At 33.6% G+C, this 22,535-nt stretch overlaps 1 protein-coding gene across 4 annotated transcripts; it reads right to left on the minus strand.

Annotated features, from left to right (window-relative positions):
* Window positions 1-2,356: 2,356 nt before the first annotated feature.
* On the minus strand, window positions 2,357-16,643 carry LOC139520323 (PC-esterase domain-containing protein 1B-like). Of its 4 annotated transcripts, none has more exons than XM_071312863.1 (5): window positions 16,619-16,643; window positions 11,244-11,331; window positions 7,188-7,267; window positions 5,899-6,134; window positions 2,357-4,714 (listed from the first exon to the last, which is right to left on the minus strand). In XM_071312863.1, exons 2-5 carry the CDS (start codon window positions 11,317-11,319, stop codon window positions 3,490-3,492), a joined length of 1,617 nt encoding a protein of 538 aa, XP_071168964.1. In that variant the 5' UTR covers window positions 11,320-11,331; window positions 16,619-16,643; the 3' UTR covers window positions 2,357-3,489. The 4 variants fall into 4 exon arrangements, with proteins under 4 accessions (XP_071168964.1, XP_071168961.1, XP_071168963.1 ...); XM_071312860.1 differs by lacking the exon at window positions 16,619-16,643 and adding an exon at window positions 16,022-16,094; XM_071312862.1 differs by lacking the exon at window positions 16,619-16,643 and adding an exon at window positions 15,904-16,074.
* Between the last annotated feature and the right edge of the window lie 5,892 nt (window positions 16,644-22,535).

Below are 22,535 nucleotides of genomic sequence, written 5' to 3' on the forward strand. Positions count from 1 at the left end.
CCCAGTCAACCTTGGAGGACACTCTTAGTTACTAGTTTTCCCCAGTCACCCTTGGAGGACACTCTTAGTGTGTTACTAGTTTTCCTAAGTCACCCTTGGAGGACACTCTTAGTGTTACTAGTTTTCCCCAGTCACCCTTGGAGGACACTCTTAGTGTATTACTAGTTTTCCCCAGTCACCCTTGGAGGACACTCTTAGTGTGTTACTAGTTTTCTCAAGTCACCCTTGGAGGACACTCTTAGTGTGTTACTAGTTTTCCTCAGTCACCCTTGGAGGACACTCTTAGTATGTTACTAGTTTTCCCCAGTCACCCTTGGAGGACACTCTTAGTATGTTACTAGTTTTCCCCAGTCACCCTTGGAGGACACTCTTAGTGTGTTACTAGTTTTCCCCAGTCACCCTTGGATGACACTCTTAGTGTGTTACTAGTTTTCCCCAGTAACCCTTGGAGGACACTCTTAGTTACTAGTTTTCCCCAGTCACCCTTAGAGGACACTCTTAGTGTGTTACTAGTTTTTCCCAGTCACCCTTGGAGGACACTCTTAGTGTGTTACTAGTTTTTCCCAGTCACCCTTGAAGGACACTCTTAGTTACTAGTTTTCCCCAGTCACCCTTAGAGAACACTCTTAGTGTGTTACTAGTTTTTCCCAGTCACCCTTGGAGGACACTCTTAGTGTGTTACTAGTTTTTCCCAGTCACCCTTGAAGGACACTCTTAGTTACTAGTTTTCCCCAGTCACCCTTAGAGGACACTCTTAGTGTGTTACTAGTTTTTCCCAGTCACCCTTGGAGGACACTCTTAGTGTGTTACTAGTTTTTCCCAGTCACCCTTGGAGGACACTCTTAGTGTGTTACTAGTTTTCCCCAGTCACCCTTGGAGGACACTCTTAGTGTGTTACTAGTTTTCCCCAGTCACCCTTGGAGGACACTCTTAGTGTGTTACTAGTTTTCCCCAGTCACCCTTGGAGGACACTCTTAGTGTGTTACTAGTTTCCCCAGTCACTCTTGGAGGACACTCTTAGTGTGTTACTAGTTTTCCCCAGTCAACCTTGGAGGACACTCTTAGTGTGTTACTAGTTTTTCCCAGTCACCCTTGGAGGACACTCTTAGTGTGTTACTAGTTTTCCTAAGTCACCCTTGGAGGACACTCTTAGTGTTACTAGTTTTCCCCAGTCACCCTTGGAGGACACTCTTAGTGTATTACTAGTTTTCCCCAGTCACCCTTGGAGGACACTCTTAGTGTGTTACTAGTTTTCTCAAGTCACCCTTGGAGGACACTCTTAGTGTGTTACTAGTTTTCCTCAGTCACCCTTGGCGGACACTCTTAGAGTGTTACTAGTTTTAATAAACTGATTATTAATCCATTAAACAAACAAACTATTCAGTAAACTATGGACACAGAGATGATTTGCCTGCATGTAGTTTTGATAGTAAAATCTAAATGTTGAAATAAAACCAAAAAAAAACCTTAACATTTTAATTACACACAAAACATTCAAAGTCAATAAACAATGACTGAGAGCTAGGAATAGTATATATTTTCCTGCTGAGAGCAAAGAGGGAAATGAGATGTGCCAATGCTAAAACAACCTGATGCCATAAATCATTCACTAACTAGAGGGACATGAGATGCGCTAATGCTAAAACAACCCGATGCCATAAATCATTCACTAACTAGAGGGAAATTAGATGTGCCAATGCTAAAACAACCCAATGCCATAAATCATTCACTAACTAGAGGGAAATTAGATGTGCCAATGCTAAAACAACCCAATGCCATAAATCATTCACTAACTAGAGGGAAATGAGATTTGCCAATGCTAAAGCAACCCGATGCCATAAATCATTCACTAACTAGAGGGAAATTAGATGTGCCAATGCTAAAACACCCCGATGCCATAAATTATTCACTAACTAGAGGGAAATTAGATGTGCCAATGCTAAAACACCCCGATGCCATAAATCATTCACTAACTAGAGGGAAATGAGATGTGCCAATGCTAAAACACCCAGATGCCATAAATCATTCACTAACTAGAGGGAAATGAGATGTGCCAATGCTAAAACACCCCGATGCCATAAATCATTCACTAACTAGAGGGAAATTAGATGTGCCAATGCTAAAACACCCAGATGCCATAAATCATTCACTAACTAGAGGGAAATTAGATGTGCCAATGCTAAAACACCCCGATGCCATAAATCATTCACTTACTTGAGGGAAATGAGATGTGCCAATGCTAAAACAACCCGATGCCATAAATCATTCACTAACTATTAGACCTTATAACATAACTTAAACATATTGTTGATGCAGTTGATGCTTAAAACAGTACTCTTGTGTCCTGACTTCGCAATTTTGTTGTTTACTCCATGCAAATATTTTATTACCCTGAAAAATATGGCAATACAATTTTCTTTGATTTCATTTAATTAATATGTAACATTATTTACGTTATCTTACATCATACATAAAAAACAAGCAAAAAACGTAACAGTATTAAAAAATAACATGGATGCTATTATAAACAATACAGCAGTTTACAATTACAGTATGGCTGCATTTTGCAACTGGTTTAAAAATGCATACAAAATCTTAGTAATCGTTTGAATTTATATATGAGGACAACAAGGTTTCTCATAATTAAAATGACATTTTACAAAAAAAAAAAAAACACAAAATATTAAACCTTACGAAATATTTCCACAATTTTTGACCTGTGAAAGTAAAATGTGTTTTGAGATAAATTAATTTTTTTCTACAAATCTTTAAAACACAGTTTTGACGTTGAATTATTACATTTTAAATCTGAAATGGTTTAAGAAATGATGAAATGCAGGAGCAAAATTCTTCTGCCATCTAGATGATATAAACAGGATAAACATGACCAGCTTTGAACAGCTGTAATCCTATACAATAAATGTGTGTGGGCTCCTTTGAAAAAAACAAAAATGTTGGAATCTAGGAGCATATAAAATAAACTATTTGATGTGTTTAGAAAACTAATACAGATGCTTCACCTTAGTATACATTGTACCATGAGAATAATGTTCTTCAAACATCACTGAGTTCCAACTGTTGCTGTACAGTATTGTTCTAAAAATAAGACTACAGCAAAAGGAAGCTGAAAACAATCAAATTTTATGAACCCACAAAAAAAAAGGGTTTGGAAATTTCATGAATCTGTAGTGTAGTATTTGACTATATACAATGTATGTCAACTATTTCCTTTTCTTTTGACCTTGTTTATTATAATCTCATTATGAACATTTCTAAAATAGAGTGAACAAAAAAACAATTTTAAACAAAAACACAATTGATATATACACTGTACAAAAGTTAACTTCAAAATTTGAAATATTCATTTCCTGCAAATGCTACATGTATTAACTAGTACTTCAAGATGTTATCATTGAAGTATTTGACTAGATGTAACCAAGGGATATTTTATTCCATGATTCTTGCATGATGGCAAGTTGCCCATATCATTTAATACATAGGACCTCTTTCCCTACCATACGGATTGAACCTGTTATGTTCTGCATGATTTTGAAAATGTTCATGGGATAACTCTTCCTCCTGATAGGGTTGCCATTGACCATTGTCAAAATTCAACATCTGAAAATTGTCATTTCTGAAGTCTTGTTGTTGAAATGCATTATTCCTCAAGTTCTGATTCTGAAATGGATTTCCAACCATGTTTTGTTGATGAACTATGTTTTGTTGATTAACCATGTTTTGTGAATGAACCATGTTATGTGAACGAACTATGTTTTGTGAATGAACCACATTTTGTGAATAATCCACGTTTTGTGAATGAACCACGTTTTGTGAATAATCCACGTTTTGTGAATGAGCATGATGAAATTGATTTGATGGGATTGGTGGATTATGAAATGGGTTTGGGCGTGGAACAAAGGGATTTTGCTGTATCTGATTGGCTGACTGAAAGTTGAAATTAGCATGCTGTACATTCTGTGGCTGATGATTATAGTTAAATACTTGAACATTATCATTATGCATAGTAGGCACTGGACTGTGTCTGTCATTTTGCCATTGACGTCCTTGTCTGCGCTTCCTTTTATTGTTTCTGTTTCTAGCTGACTTTGGTTTGAAAGTTTCTGGTTTTGTTGCATTTGGTATGGGTTTATTCTTATCTTTAGCTACTTCAACTTCAACAATATCATCATGTTTTGGTTTTTCTGGTATTTTCTTTTCAACATCAAAAATACTTTTAAATTTGATTTTTTCAGTTTCCTCACGACTTCCTGTGTTATTAGGTTGTGAATTCTCATTTATTTCATTGCCATTATCATCCATCTGTATTTTAATATGCTTTGGCATTTTTACACCCCATGTTTGAGCAATATGTGACAAGATTAAGTTTGTTATCCTACGATGCCCTGTCATATCCCAATGGATCCCATCTTCAGCACGTCTATGAATTTGATGACGAAGGAAATAATGTAGGTCAATGACATCATGGCCGTACTCCACAGCAGCCTTAGAGGCATAATAATTAGCCTCTAAGACATGTAACTCCATTGAGTCCTTTAAGTAATCAAGTCCTGGTATAAAAACTCCTCCCTTAGGGTTATGAGATATAGCAGGATTTGTATTCCATATTACAAGGCACTCTGGTAAATCAGATTTCAGCTTTTTGAAAAGTTTATGCAGATTTTGTTTGTATTCAGGCACTGGTATTTTACCATATCTAAAATATAACATAAAAAAACAATTCAATTTACCTAAACCAACTTCTTCTGTTAATTGCAGTAACCAATGCATTAAAATTGGTTCAGTTGTTTCAGAGAGGAATCTGATTTTTGAATAATTGAAAAATGGATGACAGACAATGTACAATTCAAAGGAGCAGAACAGGCTCATATTGCCTACTAGGCCAGGGAAGAGTATAAAGAACCTTATGACAATCTGAAATTCCTGAAATGGTGCCTCCCCTTATAGTGTTCTTTCTATAAAATATAATTTTACTGACAATTAAAAAGAAAAATACAAGATTTAACAAACAGATTTAGTTAAGAAAACTTTTACTATGAACCTTGAAAATGTAGCCAATGTAGGATTTACCCTCTTAGAAGGATATGTTACCTTTAAAATGAATTTTATACCGAATATATATTTTTCTTTGTTATTCATTTATCATTGTTTGCTCTAGATGTACATCCAGTAATAACATAAAGTGACTTCATCCAGAATAAAGATTAAAAAAAAGAAATATGAACATGAGTCATTGAGGACACCGAAAAGAACATGACCAGTTTGAAACTTTACAAAAAGAAGAAAACTTTCTATCGATTACTTTTGTCAAAATGTTTGTTTTGAACAATTTAAGATAACACTTTAGCATAAAGTTTTTATCATTGCAAAAGCTTAATTAGCTCCCAACAGCTGTTTGTCAGCATCATGTATTTGATGTAATTAGTCCAAAATTTAATATAACTTTTGCCTTAAGATACTACCAGCAGTCAAAAAATTGAAAGGTTTTCCTCTACTTTTATCTAATGGTTTAAATCAAAATTTTAGCTAGTACACATTAATCCTATTTATGTATGTGGCTGTGCCAAATAAAATATAGCAGTTTTATATTTCAACCACTTTTCCTGTGATATTGTTAACTTGTAAATAAGTAAGTGACACATCTCCATTAATCCCAAAAGAGAGTGTACGCGGATTCGCGGATTCCACTTTACCCTCACAGCTCTTGAGGAGTGCTCTGAAAAACGGAGGAATCTACCAGTACATACATGTGAGAGAGCTATCTACATTGAGGCTATACTGTGACCTATAGTTGTTTACTTCTATGTCACTTGGTCTCTGGTTGTGATTTGTCTCATTGGCAACCATACCACATATTCTTATTATAATTATATCAAATACCTTGTGATATCCCAGAGACATGAATTAACAATGATAACATCTGGTTTCTGTTCTGCCAAAGCTAACTTGTTTATAACTGACTCTATATAAGTATTATAAGATCTTGTCATAAAGATAAACTGTAGGAAATAGAAGTCTGTCTGGTACTGTCTGACTTCTCTGTAACCTATCCCTTTCTTGTCAGCTCCTCTCATACCTCCATCTAATAGTTTATCACGAAGACAGGAATCTTCACCCTGGAAACATAAAACATTTCTTGTTCTACAAAACATCACTTTTAAAAGAACTCTTTTAAATTTCAAGCATACATCCTTAAAGTTCATTCATTCAGTTTGGGAAATTTCTAAAACAAAGAAACAATAACTATGATATTTCACTTTATAGGACCTCCTTCCATATTTCTAAATTACTGACTTAATAAACAAGAATGTGTCAAGAGTACCTGAATGCCAAACCTGCACTATCATTTACTATGTTCAGTGGACCGTGAAATTGTGTACTAAGTTTCAAGTTGATTGGACTTCATCTTCATCAAAAGCAAACTATCGGGACTCATCACTTTTTGGATTTGCCTTTGCTTTGAGACTATCCAACCATAAGAGTGCAACATTTCTATTCGAGGTCTAATGGTTTAACTATATATAGAGCAAGGACCTGCACTTTCCAAGATATAATTTCTATCTAAAATTTGATTCTAATGGCTTCATTAGCTATAGTAAAATCACAAAAATACTGAACTTAGAGGAAGATCAATTGGGAAAGTCCATAATCACTTGGCAAAATCAAATAACAAAACGCATCAAAAACGAATGGACAAAAACTGTTATATTCCTGACTTGGTACAGGCATTTTCAAATGTAGAAAATGGTGGATTAAACCTGGTTCTATAGCGCTAACCCTCTCACTTTAATGACAGTCTCATCAATTTCTGATATTTTTACATTGATGCGTTAAATAAACAGACACAAGAAATATAATAGTCAAAATATGGGTACATCAGTCATCATCGTTTAACAATTTTAAAAGGAACAATTTAACAGAACAAAAAAACATCTACTATCTACGAACACATTTATTGAGTGTCTGACGTCAGAAAATTTTATACGTCACATAAATATTGTATTAGTACATGTAATGAATTTTAATACTTGCTAACATCAAACATGAAACAACAAAAGACAAAATCAATGTTTCATGTCTGCATTTATAAAACTGATAAGTCAGTTATTCCTTAGATTTGTTTTGCTATTCTTGCCATTGAAACTCAATTTTATTACATTCAATCTTACCTTCATTCTTAGAAGATTATCAGTAAGAAAAGTGTTTCCTTGTATAAGTCTGATCAAGTCTTTGTAAATGGACCGCTGAACTGTAAATAGAATGAAATGTATTATAATACATATTGTTGCAGCACAATGTTACATATCCCTTGTATTGCACATAATCTAATAGTACCTGGTATTGCACATAATCAAATAGTATACACCTATTGACTGGTTATGAGGGTAACAGCAAGTTTGTTGTCCCTGAGATACCAACTATTGCTTGAGCCTTAACCATTTATTGTTGATGAGTTTGTGCTAATAAAATATTTGTATTTGTATTTGTGTCTGTTCTAGTTTCAAATTAATATATCACTTACCAGAAGCAATAAAAAAAAGAATAAGAAAATCTTCACGATGCATTTTTAAAAGATCTAAAATATATTAAACTAGAACACGCCCGCGAAATTGCGGGCATATTCTACTTGTGAACTGTTGAAGGATGATTTTTTTGTAAAAAATATTATGTATGGAGAGTTTCTTAAAAGGTATCAAAAGCCATCTCCCTTTTTCCAAAGTCCGATATTTGTTTGCCTCCTGTCTGTTAAATTCAATTATTTTTCGTGTTTCTGGCCTCAGACCACACTTATTCTTTTCCTTTGCTACAATGCATCTTTTGGTAAAAGTCAAATTAAATTAAAAATTTGCGCTGCTTCAAATATGAAATAAATGTAACTGCTTATATATAGACCATTATTAGTCTAATGAAATATGCGTCTAGGACAGTCCATCAGTGCTTTTTCTTTTGAGAGCCTTATCAACATACCAATGGTATGATATGAATCTTGTATAAATGACTAAGACCAACTAAGACAAATTTGAGTGGTGGTAGGAAGGGTCCTGATCCCGAAACCCCGGGCTTAAAAACATGAAATCCTGAGATGCAGAATTTAGAAAGATTCATATTCAGAGATCCCGCAAGGTTCAATCCCCAAATCCCGAGCTTACAAACACACGATCCTGATGTCCCGAAAAAGGTCCTGCCTCTCTCTAATCTCTACCTACTTTCATTTTTGCCAAATCACTACTTTGACTTTCAACAATACATTTTTATGCTTTATGCATGGGTATTATGTTCTCTAGTCTGTGCATCCAAGCGTTCGTTTGTTCGTTCGTTCGTCCGTCTGTCCCGCTTGAGGTTAAAGTTTTGTTCGAGATGGTTTTGATTAAGTTGAAGTCCAATCAACTCGAAACTTGGTAATATATAGTGCCGATGTGGCATCCCTGTACTATGGATACATTCTTGTTACCACATGTTTTACTTATTTTAATATATATGCAACTGGCATGACCCCTTAAATAGTAAACATTTCAAAGAAAACAGTAGACAGAATACAGAGAGTCTCTATATATTAAAGAATAATAATCGTAGTTTACATTTATATAAACGCGAAAAATAATTGTTCTCTCTATTAAAGGAGGTATAATAGTTGTGGTTCTTGCGATCTGAACACCATGATATGGAGAACGCTCTGATTAGCTTATTTATTTTTCATTTTTGTTATCTATCATACGATTGGTTGTACTTGTGCATGTTTCAAACCGGAAGTCTTATCTATGACTAAAAGTTAGGCTGATGACGGAATCAATATCCAAATCCGTTTTTGTCGTTTTTCTCCAAAAATAACTCAATCTGAATAGTCATAAGAATGGATGACAAATGCGACTACGCATTTTACCTATAGAACACAGAGGCATAATCAGGGCCGTAACTACATGGAGGCAAATGAGGCAAATGCCTCATGTTGGAAATTTAAAAAAAAAGTTGTCTTCACATCAAATTGTTTTCTCGGCGAGTGTCTTGCAATAAGCAAGTTCTCTTTACTTTCTGATGTCGCCCCTGCATGTTTTTTTGTGATCCATGTTTCTAATTTACTTTAATTTTCAGTGTTGATGGTCTATTGTTTGTATTTATGTGTCTTATCTGTATCCGGGTTTGTCTTTTGTTCATTTATTGTCCTACTTTATGACTATAGGCTAAATGTTGATTTTCATTTGTAAATTAAGTAATTTTGTTTTAAACTTGAGTTTTCTTATACCGAAGGACCTTTTGTCTTATTTAAAAATTACATTAATTTGTAAGAATATTTGAAATTAGATCTCAATGACGGGTGAACGGTTGTGTGGTTTGGCAATGTTGCATGTCCACCAATGGCCAGACATTCTGCGAGAAAATATTTCAAGAACATGTTAGAAGATACGATGCTACTGGACACAGAAAAATTCATGGAGAATTGAACTTAATATAAAAGAATACAAAACTCTTCAACTGGCTCTCTTTTTGTAGATAAAACAAGTTAGCTGACATGGGTTAAATTTATGTGAGACCACCAATCTCACGGTATCAAATCATTTGAAAAAAACAACAAATGTATTGCCATATGACCTTTTACATTGAAGGGTTAAACCTTGCATTAAGTCGTGTTCAGACCCTTTAATAGAAAATAAAGGAATTATGGATTAAACATGCTCGGGACTAAATCGACCACAAAGTCAATACATAGAAAAAATACAAATTATCAATGGTCAGGGTTTTTATTCCTGTTCTTCATCTTGATAGTCGTTGGAGGGTCTACAACAATGAAAGAATCATTAATACCATAAAACACGGTCAAGATGGTCCCTAGTGTCGACTTAAGCAGTACTTAAAGTATAATACTGCATTGTTATTATATTTAAATTCATTCATAAAAAAAATTCACCAAAGTCTAAACACAATACAAGACAAGAACAGACAGCTCCGATATTAATGATTATGAGAATTACGATTTTTGCTTTATCCTACATATCAGTCTTTTGATGTTGTCCCTTAAACCTTCAAAAAGTCTTAAATTACATTGAATCTATATATTTTGCTTTGAGACCAGAATATTGTTGAAAATAATGGTTCAAAATAAATTGCGTTTCAGATTAAGAAAGTGTCCGGGAAACGCTCAGAATGCACGATTTTGCATCATTTTTTTCAGAGCTTCTGGGGGCACCCCTAACCCCTCGCTGAAATATTTTTGGTGAATATATTTGCCTCACTTTTAAAAGAGGCTAGTTACTGCCCTGATGATGATTAATTTATCGTGGAAGGAAGAGAAGTGACACACAAAATGAGGTCTTCTCGTTTAATAGTATAGATGTATTATATGGGTCTGTGTACAGTACTTTAGCTAGTCTAGTAAAATTTATGTTATGCACATGAGTTTTATATAGTCTGACTCTTGATTACAATTTATGAAAAATTTATAAATACAACCAAAGCTATAAAAAAAAAAAAAAAGTTCATCATGTGCATGTTTATGTGACATTTTCTTTTTCTTTCAGATGATTTATGTAGACTTTTTAAAAAGTTGAATTGTTCAGTATAATAAAACACTGAATTCCTTCTGTTAAGATGAGTTTCCATATATATTGTACAAGCATTTCAGGTATGAAACTTATTTATTTTATCAAGTTTTACCATTTGCTATACATTTTTCCTGCTTCAGCGCTCTGGTATTGCCTCCATTGTCCCCTGGTAATCTACCCGAAAGCTTGCACCATTGAAGGTAATAGAGGGCGAGCTGGACTCAGTGACAACAAAAAAGTCACTATTAGTCAGAATCTAAAACAAATTTAATTGCAATATCATGATTATAGCAATTAAATTTGATGTTGTCAATAGGAAAACAAGATACTATTGTTATTTCAAACAGTTTTTGCCCAAAATATGTGTGGTTTTGCAAATATAGTCATGATAAATCTTGTAAGGATAGTACATATTATAAAAGAAAGTCCATGTTTTAGATTCTGACTAATAGATACAATATTTAAACAATTGCCCTATAGTTCCTATTATAATTACAATTGGGCACATTTACCTGTTTCCTGTAAGAAATTTTTAATATACATTACATACATGTACAATGTACTTGTGTTGAGGCTCAGTGTGTACGGTAAATCAAAAATCAACCAAATATATCATTGAATGAACACACTTCTTCTGAGGCTGTGTAAAGCAACCATTGATCAATAAAAAATTGAATGCACACTTACTTGATCCTCCCATAACTATGACATATTTGTTTTTTAACAACTCTTGTGCATCCTTCTGAAGAAAGATGGCTGCCATAACTCAGTTTACCTAAAACAAAAATAAACACAATTTAATAGATTCAGAATGCATGTTATATTTATAAGTAAGATTGTGGCCTTTTTCACAAAGCTCATTTGAGAAAAAGCAATTGTCAGTCATGAACAAGTTGAGTAATTCACATACAAATTTTGTCCACTGAAAAAAAAAACAAATGTATATCAACATAGGATTCTCTGTGAGGAGGGAAATATATAATATACATTTTGTACATTAACAAGTTTAACCAAAGTGTAAAAGTGCTGAAAATAGAATTTATAAATACTAAAATATGCATGTGTGAAAGTATTTCTAGAACAAGTACAAGATTATATATATTAGTTCCTTTGTCCATGTTGTCACAAGTCATGAAATAATTTTAAACCAAGTATCATTAGGGTTGGCAAAGTATTACCCGCCCGGGAATTCCCGGGTTTTCCCGGGCTGGGCAATACTCTCAGAAATGGGGAATTCTGGGCAATACTGGGCAATATGATTTTTTAAGCTTATTTTAACACAAAATAGTAAAGTCTTGGTGTAGTTTCATAGTATTACAGCTAAATATATACTTTTTATACAGATAACCATTGACAGTCATTTCTAAAAGAATGAAAAATTCAATTTCATTCCCTTCTATATAGACAAAATACAAGATTTGCACATTTAAAGAAACCTTGTTAATTACCAAGCATTCAATTTGTTTCAATATTAATCCATACTTTGAAAGAAAAAAAAATATTGCAATGTTATAGTGAATTGTTCATTTCAAATGTTATACATTCATATTGCTAAATAAACACCCTAATAAGGGGTCATGCCATTAACACATATAGAATTGAAAGGGCTGATTAATATTGTTACATAAACAAATCTGCATTCTAATCTGAATAATTATTTACTAATTAGTGACAGTACATAGACATTATGTAAATATAATTTTTCTTACATGTACATTTAATTGTTAATCCTTAATAGGAGTTATATTTATTTAAAAAAAACAATTTTTGCTTTATATTTACAGTTTTACCAATCCAAACAAACAAAAAAGGTTATATATATCTTGAATGTATAACATTTGTGTTTTATCACTGAATACTCTATAAAATTCAGACCAGTATTTAATATTACCCAGTATTGCCCAGTATTACCCACTAAAACCCAGTAAAACCCGGGTTTTCCCAGTATTTCCCACTGGGCTGGGCAATACTCATAAAACCCGGGTTTTTGCCAACCCTGACTGTATCATCCGTAAAACAATAATCAACTCCCATGCAGAGCAACTAAGCATAAAAAGAATGAGCCAGTATATAGATTTTATTTAAATAAAACTTAAGAGTAGAGTTCCACTGTTCCCTGCATTGCACATATTTCATCTGTCTGTTACATTTAAGTTCAAAGTGCAATACTTAAAAAACATATTTTTTTTTTATAGAAAAAATGAATTATTTTAGAGAAAATGGAATGCAATGACCAACATAATATTTCCAAGGGGCAATAAAAATGCACACTAGTTATTAGTAATTCATTATTGATCAGGTGTTATTTCTAAATTGTCTGATTGATTGCTGATATAAACCCAATATATAACTTATAAAATCCAGTAAGAAATGTACACATGATAATGATACCAATACAATTTTTGTAAAAATCAATATTTCCAAGAGACACATACTGTAACACTTTTAAAAATAATTGATTGGCAGTGAATTTCAAACTATTTACAAATAGTGCTGATATAATTTTAAAATGATTTAGTTTCACTAAAAAACAGGGGACAAAACTCTTACATGTAGTTCATTGACAATATTTTCAAGCTAATTCAAGAAATTGCTGATGTTAAGCTATGATATAAATTTTATCTACATTTGTATGTATCTGGCATACATTTTGCAGGTGCTACTCAGATATAAATACTGTGTGCTACTATGTGCTGATATTTGACATTTGCTAAGCTTTTATTTTTGCATGTGCTATCTATGTATTAATGAGGGTGGTAATGGTGGTACCTTCATGACGATTACGGTAAAAATTCTTGCCAAATGACATTAACCGTTATTTTTGGTGCATGACGATAAAAAATGCAATTTTTAGACGATACAAAAATCGAATGATTTTGACGAATCACGTTAATTTTTTTCCCAAAATAACGGTAACGATAATTATTTGAGAGCTCTGACGAATCAGAATTGCGATATTTTGACGAATCACGGTAAAATTTTAATCAATTTGACGCTAACGGTAGCTGAAAATGGCCGTTTGACGCCCGACGGTACAGGGCATTACTACTCTCATTAATGCATTTATATGTGCTGTCTGTGAGTGTTTGTACAAAAATGTATGTTTGTGTTGTATATATGTATCTGATGTTATTACATGTTGATGTATGTTTTGTTTATTAATATCAGTCAGTTAAAGAGCTCTTAACAGCTCATGTTCCTTGTTATTATATATATATGCAACCCGACTTTAAATAAAGATTACTTTACTTTACTTGCAAGAATTGTACACTTGAGAGAGCTTACAAGACTTTATTAGTAGATGGACCCATCCACAGACAGATAGACACCCAGCATTTATGCAATTGGGTCTCATTGGGTCTAAGATGTCTAATGGTAAAGCGGGATTGGCTGTTTTTTTCAAAGTTAATTAACAAGGCCGTAACTACCCTTGAGGCAAGTGAGGCAATTGCCTCATTAAAATTTCGACACTGATTATTTTTTTTTATACATATATACAAATAAAATAGTCTTTTGTTGTTCTGTCTCAACCTTAATTTCTATAACTTGTCATCATTCCTTTAAACTATTCTTCCTGGATATAACTCAGCATCTCAACGGGTGATGTTTCTCAATTACATTAACCTAGTAACGATAATCATCATGGATCTCTGGTTAAAAACAGGCTCTTGCAGAAAAAGGAAAAGCGACACTGAAGGTAAAGAAGGAATAATTCTAGTAAACTAATTTGTTTGTGAACGTAGTCTGCATATTGCATGTAACTTCATTAGAACAATCCAAAAACGATAAGTAGACTGACAAATCAAGTAGTGGGCATCGCAAGGGGGCAGTCCTGTCTGTGTATTCATTTCTCCGTTTCATCAACTTTAATCTTTCTCTTTACAGATAAATAAAATATAAATAATATGAAACATGCATGGATTAGTTTTTCATGATCCATGTTTCTTTAACCTTAAAAATTGAAAGAACATCCCATATTCCAATTTGACATTATTGAGGAATGGTATAGAACCTTTATCACAGGATTTTGTCTTTACTTATTCGGGACTACGGAATTTCATTTCTTTAATATTCGGGGTTTCGGAATCAGACACCCCCAACCCCTAACCCCTAAATTTATAGATTCTGGAACTAAAATACCACCGACTATTTCCAGAAATAATTTGAAATTACGGACCTACATGTAAACGTCAAAACTCCATTTTAATTCCCCTGTACCCATATCATATATACTTACTCTATAGATAGATCATATACATGTATCTTATCTCATTCTATCCCTAGTTTGTTTACTCTTTGTCAGCATACAAGCGAGTTTAATATTTTGTAACTGAGACTGTATGATGATGCTAGCCTTTATAGGAAAGCTTAATTCCCTTTTGCAAACAAAACTGTTACTACCGATGCTGCTACCGAATTGCTGATGGAGAAGGAATTGGAAGAAGACATTGATCATTGTGTTGATGATAATGTGCTACCTTTAGAAACACAGACTGCCCTGAAACGACTGAAATCTAGGAAAAGAGCATACATGGGTGGCGAGAGGTTGTGCGGTCTTGCCATGCTCCATGTTCATCGCGATAAGGATATCAGCAGACCAAAGTTATGCTTCTAAAACAATTTGACTGAACCCACCATAGAAATAATTGGCAAACTCTACTGAATCGATGTTTGTTCTATGTTCTGGCGGCAGATTTAAATTGATATTTGGATGATTATCTTACATACAAATTCAAATAAAGTTGTTAAAAATTTGGTATTAGTAAAAGTCTTTAAATATGAACAATTTATATAAGAACTGTCCAAATTCAAAACATTATCAAACTCTCTAAAAATGCCTAGAACGCAGGATTTTGCACCATTCATTTCATACCCTCCAAAAAAATTTAACGCCTCGCTTCGCTCGGCTCAATTATTTTGCCTCACTAAAATAAGATGCCTAGTTACGGCCTTGATTAAGTGTGAAAACCGGAAACGAAGTCTGGCGAGACATGTGAAATTAAATGCGCTATTAGAGCAACGAGAAACAGGATATGGGATTCTCACTAAACAATAAGCGGGATCTCGGATCAGACCCTCCCAATGAGACGTACATTGTACTACATCTTACATGTATGCAAATTATGCATCTCACTTGAACTGTCACAAGGGACAATAAGAATGAATTAATTTAAAACACAATCCCTCAGACATGCCATGGCCAGTTACTAGAAAACATGGCCAGACACTTATTTCATCCAATTGTTAAAGCTCCCGCCCTCTTTTTTCCACAGAAACAGAAACAGGATTCTTTAGACTTATGAATCAAACTTGTGTCTGTGATCATCATCATGTCCCTCGTTGTCACATTGTATAATTTACACTGAACCTTCAGGTATCTTGCCTTGTTTTGTTTATAATTTGGATGATATCTCATTGATTAACACCATACTATCTAATAATTCAATTGTAGAATGCTTCCCTACCAGTGTTCTTTTCGTTTCGTTTTCCTCTTAAGGGCTAGTTGAGAATGGGGAGTGAAGCGTACAAAACTTGACTGACTCAGTTTCACAAAGCCTTGTGTTTTTGTTTGTTTGTCTGTTTGGTTTTAATCTTATCACAGGGATGGATAGTTTTATAGGATCTGCACACTGGGAGTTCAGAAGTGAACATATTTGACATAAAAAGTCTAAAACTACTATAGTGATGGTCTTCATAACTTCTGACGAGATTTCTGTTTTCCGTTAAAATTTTTATAGTTTTTTTCTTTTCAAATAAGAATATAGAATTGATTCATATAAATTTTTAAGGGGCCTCTTAGTCTAATCTCTGTTCTTTTTAATTGTCCATATTCTCTCTTTTTGCAACCTGAAAATTAAAAAAATCTAAAATCATTTACAGCAGTAGCTGCGGAACCGTAGCTATTTAATAGGTCCTTATGTTATTTTTTACTATTTGCGGACCATGGACCTAAGAGCTACGGTTCCGCAGCTATTACAGCAGGTGTTTTATTTTCACGATAAAACCAGACATTTCCTTGATTTGAATGGTGATATAGCTACATTATGATCCATTATACTTACTCGTCTTCTAGGAGTACCACCATGAATGCCGGGTAAAACGTAAAGCGCTTCTGAAATCTGATATATTGAATACAGTAACATATCATTACTTTACTGATAAAAACTATCAATACGTAATTAAAATTCAATTATGATTGGGTACACGATCAGCTAGATAGCCAATCGCTGACCTGAGACTAATATAATGTGTTATAGACTTAGTAGTCTCAGCTGACGGTAACAGTTTGAACTTGTGCACAGTTCACCCATGCGGTACTCAAGTCATTCAGAAATAATGGTGCAACAGTCTGAAATTATTGGACAATTTTCAGAGTCTCAAGTGGGTGTTGTAATACAGAAGTTTTATCCCGAACAAACTATACGTTGCAAAAAAGTTTGGATGTTTTGTTAAATATCTAATAATTGCCAAAAATAAATATTTAGTCAAGCATGAGAAAGGGGTCAACATAATAGTCCTATTTGGTTAATCAAGCATGAGAAAGGGATCAAGATAATAGTCCTATTTTGTAAATGGGTCTTTAATTATTTAAGAAACAAACTTCATGCTATAGCAAAATAACCAATATGAACATCGACTTATCTTCAAATCGCTTTTAGTTTCTACGTTCTAATCAAAAGTAAAAATACAGGAAATTAGATATATAAATAAATGTCTTAATTTTACAAAACAAAATTCGTCTTCGGCTAGGAAGCACCCTCATTATCGTAAAACAGCTATACAATCAGGTACGTATTGCCTTGGCAGAGCAATATTTATTTAAATAGAAGAATCCCCAAATTCTCTCTTCAATGAATTCGTTATATAGAAATTTACCGTTTTGGAAAATCGATTATATTGCCACCCACAGCCTATGGGTTGGTTGACCTCTCCTGCGTCAAATGGAAATCAAATGGTTTCTGTAATCAAGTTGGCTCAATTTTTGTTTATAAATTTTAAACTTTTATGAGGGAATTTTATTTAGCTAGCACCTTCCACTTCTGGTTCGTGTGGATAGTATAAAAGGTATTGTAATCGACTAGTTATGGATTTTCGAAACTTGGTTTTTGTCTACCCTTGAGAAAATTGAAAACATAAACTGATGAAGTCTTTTTTAGTGTTGGGTCGAAAAGGGGGGGGGATCCATTCCCCGAATACGTTTGTCCGGAATGAGTTTATAAAAGACCATCAGGAAAGAAGATTTTACGACCATGCAGTTTTGGTAATCCAGTAATGCATATAAATTGGTATACTATTATAAATTGGTCTCTGACTATACTCCTAGTACTTTATCAATGAATTAACTGAAAACGACGAATCGATTGAATAATATTTTATGTAAATCATTTCAGTAACATGAAAATACTTCTCCATAATAATAGACCATGTATATAGTTTAAATTTGATTTTTTATCAGAAACAGGAATTTTGTAGTACATATAAAATATAAACAATGCTTCCCAGAACAACATATAAGAATATGTAACAGAATTTTACAGTCAATGCAGCAAAAAAGAGAGATTGAAGATAACAAATAGACACTCATAGCTTATATTAAGCCAAGAAGAGACACACAACCACGACAGAAAAAAAAATGAAAAGACAAACAGTCTCAAAATACTCCTAAGAAAAAATAATGACAGCAGTAAAAAAAATCACCAGAAACCTGGGATTTAACTTTTAATGGTTTGATATGTTTCTCAGAAAAACACAATATAATTTGTGTCTATAACAATTAAAGAAGATATAGACGGCGTGCACAAAGTTGACGGCAACTGTAAAATGCGCTTTTTAAATTGTTGTATACAACCGTGTTTAAAATATTTTTGAATAAGAATAAGAATAAGAATTTTTTATGATAAAATAATGAATGCATGCCATTAAAATCCACACTACCAGTTGTAACAAAAAATTTGTTCCGGCGCGACATTTGTTCCGCCGGAACAAATTTCATAGGAAATATGTTCCACCGGAACTTATGTCACAGAAAATATGTTCCAGCACTATAAAATTTGTTCCGGAACTAATTTTTTAACCAAGTGTGAAATAAGTTCCGGAACAAAAATCACAGAACCATGAGTTTTGTTCCAATATTAAAATTAAAAAAAAAGTGAAATAAGTTCTCCTAGATTGTTTTCGGATAATAAGTTTTGAATAAGTTAAAAAAAAATCAATTAAATTTTAACACAGTGTTTATAACCACAAAAGGAAGCTTGGGATTGCTTTTGGGGGTTATGGTCCCAAAAGTTAAGGAATTAGGGGCCCAAAACAGCATTTATCTAGCTTCAGGACATAATGTTGTATAAGTATTTCAATTGTTCTGAAATAGTACCACAATGTTTAATACCATAAGTAGAAGGTTGGGATTGATTTTAAGGGGTTATTGGTCAAACAGTCTAGGAATTAAGGGCCAAAAAGTGGTCAAAAACAATCTCTTTTCTAATTTCCAGACAATGAATTGTGTGTAACTGTATGGATCTCTCTGACATTGTACCACAAGGTTCCGTATACACAGGGAAGGCTGGGATTCAGTTTGGGGTTAATTTTCCCAAATATGTAGGAGTAAGGGGCCAAAAACAGGGCCAAAATGAAGCCTTTTTCTAGTTGACAGACAATAACTTGTGTGTAAGTGTATGGATCTCTATACATTTTTACCAGAAGGTCCAATACCACTAAAGGAAGGTTTGGGTTGATTTTGGGGGTTATGGTCCCAATTTTTTTCGGAATTAGGGGCCAAAAGGGGGCCAAAAATAATCATTTTTGTAGTTTTCAAACAAAAACTTATGTTTAAGTGTATGAATCTCTCTGAAATTAAACCACAAGTGTTCATACCATGAAAGGATGGTTTTTTCGTTCCCTATTGTTAATTTTCCATTTTTAGATGGTGATGTGCCTTTGGCACCATCTTACTGTGTTTATATTTCACAACTTGTTCGCTATGCCCGTGTCTGTTGTGACGTTTTTGATTTTAACGAACGCAACCTATGTGTTACTGGTAAATTATTAAACCAGGGATATTGTTACCATAAATTACTTAAAACCTTTACTAAAATTTTCCATAGATATAAAGATTTGGTTTTGAAGTTTGGTTGTACCTGTAGAAAACTTATTTCAAACGGGATAGCACATCCTCATTTTTACGGAAATGTTGTTAACCGTGCCCGGAAATTTAGGAATGATCCATGTAAACTTGTCGCTCCTTTAAATAAACTTATTCTAAAAGGTTACCTATTCAACACTGTAATATGATCATTGAATATTGTTTTTATTGGTGTAAATATTGATTTTGTTATCAGTGAATTAAAAGCTAACTAAATATTTCTAGTATTTTATATACATATACATATTCATGGATCTACAATCTGTCGATACCTGTAACTTGGCATTGCACAAGGTCATGTTTTTCTCTGGCTGTTTATGACGTCTTTATACACTAAATCCATTGGATGTTGGATGTGTACGGATTGATAGTTTAGTCATAGATGCATGGTTTTTTTATTAGTTGTTAGTGGCTTTGAACTAGCTGTCAGATAACTGCGAGTACTCTCAGATCTGTACATTGCGTCTTTTTGTGTCGGGATGTATAAGTACCCGGCCACGTCCACTTGTATTTTTGTCTATCTGACGAGTTAAGCCTTTTTCAACTGATTTTTATAGTTCGTTCTTATGTTGTACTGTTATACCACTGTCCCAGGTTAGGGGGAGGGTTGGGATCCCGCTAACATGTTTAAGCCCGCCACATTATTTATGTATGTGCCTGTCCCAAGTCAGGAGCCTGTAATTCAGTGATTGTCGTTTGTTTATGTGTTACATATCTGTTTTTCGTTCATTTTTTTACATAAATAAGGCCGTTAGTTTTCTCGTTTGAATTGTTTTACATTGTCTTATCGGGGACTATTATAGCTGACTATGCGGTATGGGCTTTGCTCATTGTTGAAGGCTGTACGATGACCTATAGTTGTTAATGTCTGTGTCATTTTGGTCTTTTGTGGATAGTTGTCTCATTGGCAATCATACCACATCTTCTTTTTTATATTAGTATTGACTTTGGGGGCTTATGGCTCAAAACGTTTTGAAATTAGGGGCAAAAAAGGGGAAAAACTAGGTATTTCTGGTCAATGGACAATTAAGACAATTTAAAAGCAGTGTAAGGGAGGTAATTCTAAAACATTTAACATACAATGTTGGGTATATTCAGATTTACTCCCTTACACTACTTGTATATTATGTATGAAGAAATGTCAGTTTTGGACTAATTGCAAAATAAAAGGGGGGGGGGGGGTAGTAGTTTTCAATTTTTTTTTTTTTAAATTTCTCAAATTCTAAATTTTTGAAAAGTTTAAAGAAGAAATTTCTAATTGCACAATATTGGGCAATAGATTTGTAAGATCTTGACAAATGTTTTGTGTCAGAAACTCATATAATGTCAAAAATTTGGTCGCAATCAAAATTCAGAGCTGTTATCAAGCTTGAATGTTGTGTCCATACTTGCCCCAACTGTTCAGGGTTCGACTTCTGCGATCGTATAAAGCTGCGCCCTGCAGAGCACCTGGTTCATATCAGTTAAGATATTAGGATTAGGCACATACCATGTATATGTTTCGATACTGTGTAATTTGAACGTTTGATACTAAAGAAATGGCTACTTCTTCTCGTGCACATTTGAGTATTTGTGACTTTAAACAGAATATTCATTATTATCTGAGGGGTCTTATCTAGGCCTAGGATATAGTAAAACTTATTCTATGTCAACGGACAACCCGCTTAGGACATATTGTTAGTGTGAATAATTTTGTTATTGTTGATGTTATCTTTTACTTTGGCATTGTTGTGAACCGAACATAACAAACATTGCAACTACAAATTCTGCTACAAAAGTTCAAATTGATATATTTTTCTTGTTTGTTTTGAACATTTAAGCTTAATATTATTAAGGGATCTATTCATTGTATTGCATTACTTGTATTATGTTTAATTACAATACATGTTAAGAAATAACTTAAGAACAATTACTTATGATTGTTTATTTTTGTTGTAGCTTTTTACCTTCTCCTGGGAAGTTTGTTGTGAAATAAAGAATTACAAGAAACATTTTGTTAGTCATTAGGCATTACAATAAAATTACCTATATGATAGCGTCTTTTTAATGAACGGTCATACCATATGAAGAGTTTAGAAGTATTAAAAGTAAACTGTAACAGAGTGTTAATTACCCCGACCATACGCGTACAGTCGGACCATACGCGTATGGTCGGACCATATGAGTATATACCCATATGGTCCGGAACAGTTACATGATCATGTTGACTCATGGAGAGTACAAGTTATGTGATAAGTCAGGGACTTTCTATACTAGAGTATATACTTAGTATAGAAAGGCCCTGGGTAAGTCTAATTAGGTTTTACACATGAAAATGGCGAGAAAAGATGGCGATAGTGTGATTTCAACAATTGAAGCATATCCATGGTTATTCATGACCCAAATATATCCACAACTGTCAACCCAATCTTGACGACGTCTGCGTAAACTGTTAAAAGTGCGGACTTTAACTTCAGTACTAGGGCCACTTAGTTCAAACGTTTCATTTTACAAGAAATACTTTATCAAGTGAATGCTTTTAGGAAACTTTACTGGGATGTATTTATATGTCATGGACACTAGCTACAATTACGTTAAACACTTTAATTGCTGAAAATCACCAAAACTTGCACCAAACTTTGACGACAGCTTCTAAATAGCAAAAAAACAAATTCAAGATAAATGCTTGCTTCTTTTTAATTTTTCATGAGAACCTCCTGTGTGAAGTTATATCCGGATACAGAAATTGCTAACAAAAGCACATAAGTTTCACATGTGAAGCACATGAGATGCAAGTAAGAATTGTATGCAAATCAGGTTGCTCACATGTGCAGTTTGGAAGTTCATATGTGCCAACAAAA

The sequence above is a fragment of the Mytilus edulis genome, chromosome 4, assembly GCF_963676685.1.
Source record: "Mytilus edulis chromosome 4, xbMytEdul2.2, whole genome shotgun sequence".
NCBI lineage: Eukaryota > Metazoa > Mollusca > Bivalvia > Mytilida > Mytilidae > Mytilus > Mytilus edulis.